At 37.7% G+C, this 3,508-nt stretch overlaps 1 protein-coding gene across 1 annotated transcript; it reads right to left on the minus strand.

Annotated features, from left to right (window-relative positions):
- Positions 1 to 1,816: 1,816 nt before the first annotated feature.
- On the minus strand, positions 1,817 to 3,161 carry LOC118063385 (BURP domain protein RD22-like). The gene is made up of 2 exons (XM_035077401.2): positions 2,001 to 3,161; positions 1,817 to 1,906 (listed from the first exon to the last, which is right to left on the minus strand). The coding sequence occupies exon 1, from the start codon at positions 3,131 to 3,133 to the stop codon at positions 2,090 to 2,092; it is 1,044 nt and encodes a 347-aa protein (XP_034933292.1). The 5' UTR covers positions 3,134 to 3,161; the 3' UTR covers positions 1,817 to 1,906; positions 2,001 to 2,089.
- Positions 3,162 to 3,508: the final 347 nt, after the last annotated feature.

Genomic DNA, 3,508 nt, shown 5'->3' on the forward strand with positions numbered 1-3,508 from the left:
CAACTGCTTTATGTTTTCCAACCATTTCCCCTTTTTTTCTGAAGCAGTATACTCTTGCTTCTTGCTTGGTTCAGTCGATAGAACCCGATCATTTTGGCCAAGCCTTTCAACACTAAAATCAATCAATTACTCGAGAGATGTTGCACAATATTTGTCTTCTCCTTCCATGTTTGGCTCCTCACATCCTCCTATTTCATCTCTGATAATCTGAGCCTCTTTTGAGTTGACTTCTAGTGCAGACTACTTCATAATCTCTGGTATTTTGTCACTCGAAAATGGTGTAGACTCTGCGACTTGACGAGGCAGGAAACTAACCTTGGTTCCACTATTAGTAAAAAGCAATGTCATCTTTTTGCCAGGGTGGAGATCGTTGTACAAGTAGAATATTGTTGAGGCTGGGTTTTTTAATGGTTAACTAGTATCAGGATCATCAAGCTGATGGCAGTCCCCTTTGAAACAATATAATCAAATATTTTATGGTTGCCATGTTTTTTCTACCGTAATCTTATTAATTGTTCCTATTATGTGTTTTCCACATCAAATGATGCAGAATAATCAACTTCAAGCATCTTACTCAAAAAATCTGTCTCCTAATCATTTTGTTTTCTTTTAGTGTAGCTTGAATTTTCATATTTCTGTTGTGAATTTCTCTGCTCAAAGATCTTCTTGTTAGGATTTGCCATTAATAGGCAATAAATTGTGCAACCTACCCTAAAAAATAGAATTATCATTGTTAAAAGGCTAGTAGTTGCACCACCATTGACAAAAATGGTGCAACCATGTATTGCCACCATTAGTGCCACAATTTGTGCCTTGATTTATGGATCTTGTCTTAGCATTTGATGCTATAAATAGAGGCATTGTTTGAGAGCAAAATGAGAGAGTGAGAAAGTGTTGAGAGTGAAGAGAAGAGAAGAAGAAGAGAGAGAGAGCTGCCATTGCAGCAGTGTGGGTGAGCTGAGAGTTGAGTTTAAGTGGGTGTAATCCCCATTCTCTATGTATTTATTTTGTGTTCTTTCTTTATCTCTAGCTAATAATATCGACTCTCCCGTGAATGTAGGTAATTTGCCGAACCACATTAAATATTGTGTGCTAAGCCTTCTATAAGCAAATATCATTACATCACCTGTCTAGATTCCCCAACACTTCTGGCATGCGATAACCTGTCATCGCCATCTGGTCCCTCTGTTTCAGTCAAGCATCATGCTAGTAATTTATGTTTTCAGACTGTCATTAAGCTTTTTCAAAATTATGATTCTTTAAACCGCCTTGTAGGGTCACCATATCTATTCTCTTATATGGCAGATACAACACTACAAGACTCTTTTTCATGACCAGTTCATGGACGGCAGAGAGTGCTGCAGTGCAATCATAATACAAAACGTTGAGTTGTTAGATGTTAGATGAGATATGGAAGTTTTTTTTTACTTGAAACTTATACAGAATCATTATTATTTTATATTTAGTTTTATTAATTTAAGTAAAGAAAACGAGTTCGATTTAAACTTTTAACTATTTAGTTAACTAAGAATTTGATACCATGTTAAAAACATATAAATCTTAAAATTTAATCTAAATGGTTTAGTCCAAATTCCTTCCATTATATATGTTTGTTTGTTTGTTTGTTTTTTCTTTTAGTTATTGGCCGAGGTTTCTAAGCATATATACCAAATTGCAACTGTACTTCTGAATGTGTATACCTGATAAGGCTGGTTTTTCAGGATCACCTTCTTAAGGAAACCAGGGCTTCCACACTAAAACAGGGTGAGGAGGTGCGTGTATATGACAAACATAAACAGCTACGACAACAGGTAAGGGACCGGAGAACATAGATATTATAAACAGGGAAGGGACCGGAAGTACATACATATTATAACCAGCCACGACAACAGGGAAGGGACCGGAAGTACATACATATTACAACCAGCCAAGACAACAGGGAAGGGACCGGAAGTACATACATATTATAACCAGCCACGACAACAGGGAAGGGACCGGAGTACATAGATATTATAAACAGCTACGACAGCAAGGCAGCAAACTTATTAAAGCCCTGATCTGCTGATCAATACCGAGCTTTTACCTATGGTCATGGAGTCATTTTTTTATCCTTATTTGGCACCCAAACGAGAGTATCACTATCTAGAAAGTGACAAACAGCAGGTCCTGGCTTAATTTTGAGAACTTGAAACGCCATATGATCTGGACTCCAAGCTGACGTGTTCAGGTGGCAAACCGTTACAGCTTTCACTCTTGTGCCATCAGCACCCACTAATGGAACCTCATCAACCTCTGTGTCTGCGATTACATGGCAATAGTGCACTGCATAAGGATACCTCATCTTGTGACACACTGCTGCTTTATGATCTCCAATCATTCTTACTTCGGCTGAAACCGTATACTCTTGCTTCTTGCCTGCTTCAGTCGAGAGTACCCGAACATTTTGGCCAAGCCTTTCAACACTATAATCAATTAATGACTCCAGAGATGTAGCACAATATTTGTCTTCTCCTTCCATGTTTGGCTCCTCGCATCCTCCTATTTCTTCTCTGATAACCTGAGCCTCTTTTGAGTTGACTTCTAGTGCAAAGTACTTCAAAATCTCTGGTATTTTGTCACTGGAAAATGGTATAGACTCTGCGATTTGACGAGGCAAGAAACTAGCCTTGGTTCCACTATCCGTAAAAAGAATTTTCATTTTTTTACCTGGATGGAGATCGTTGTACTGGTAGAATATCGTTGAGTCTGGGAGGGCAGACTTTAGGGATTTTTTATCGCCTCTTTTATAGTGTCGTTTGTAAACTCTTCTATAGATTCTTTGGATAACAGCAGCACTTACGTTTTCATTAGCGAATTCTCTGGTGATTGAAGGATAATGACCAGGTTGTAGAAGATATTCCAGGGCTTTTGGCAATGGAGTGTTGGGCAACCTTGAGTACCAATACTTCTCAGTAGGTGGAGAAATATCGCTAGGGAGGAAGGTGGCAACTTTCTTTGGAAAAGGGACATTGTCAGCAGCCACAGCCACTGTCGTGTGGGTTACACCGATTGTATTGGCAGCGGTGGAGAAGGTAGTGTAGAGGGAGAGAGTAAGAAAGAAGAGGAGCAGTGCACAAGAATTGGCTAGAGACATTTTTTGAAGATAACGAAGAAGTGAGCAAGGGACATTATTTATAGAGGTAAATTTGTTTATATCCTGTAAAACGACACGCGTGTGAAGTGAGAAGTTGACAAGTCAAAGGTAGAGACAAGCTCAAAGACACAAGGCCTGCGTGGTAGCCAATAGGGTTTGAGAGAGAGAGAGAAATGGGGTTGCTCAAGGAACGAGGCGTATCATTTTTGCACTCTTAGAGCATTTTCAATTAAAAATATTATATTAAAAAGTTAAATAAAAAAAACCTTTTTTAAATAATATAAATATAACTTTTTTTTATTATATGTATTTTAATAATAAAAAGCTATTATGAAAAACTAATTATATTTTAATATATTTTATGTTAAATTAATT

Source organism: Populus alba, chromosome 19 (genome assembly GCF_005239225.2).
Source record: "Populus alba chromosome 19, ASM523922v2, whole genome shotgun sequence".
Classification (NCBI taxonomy): domain Eukaryota; kingdom Viridiplantae; phylum Streptophyta; class Magnoliopsida; order Malpighiales; family Salicaceae; genus Populus; species Populus alba.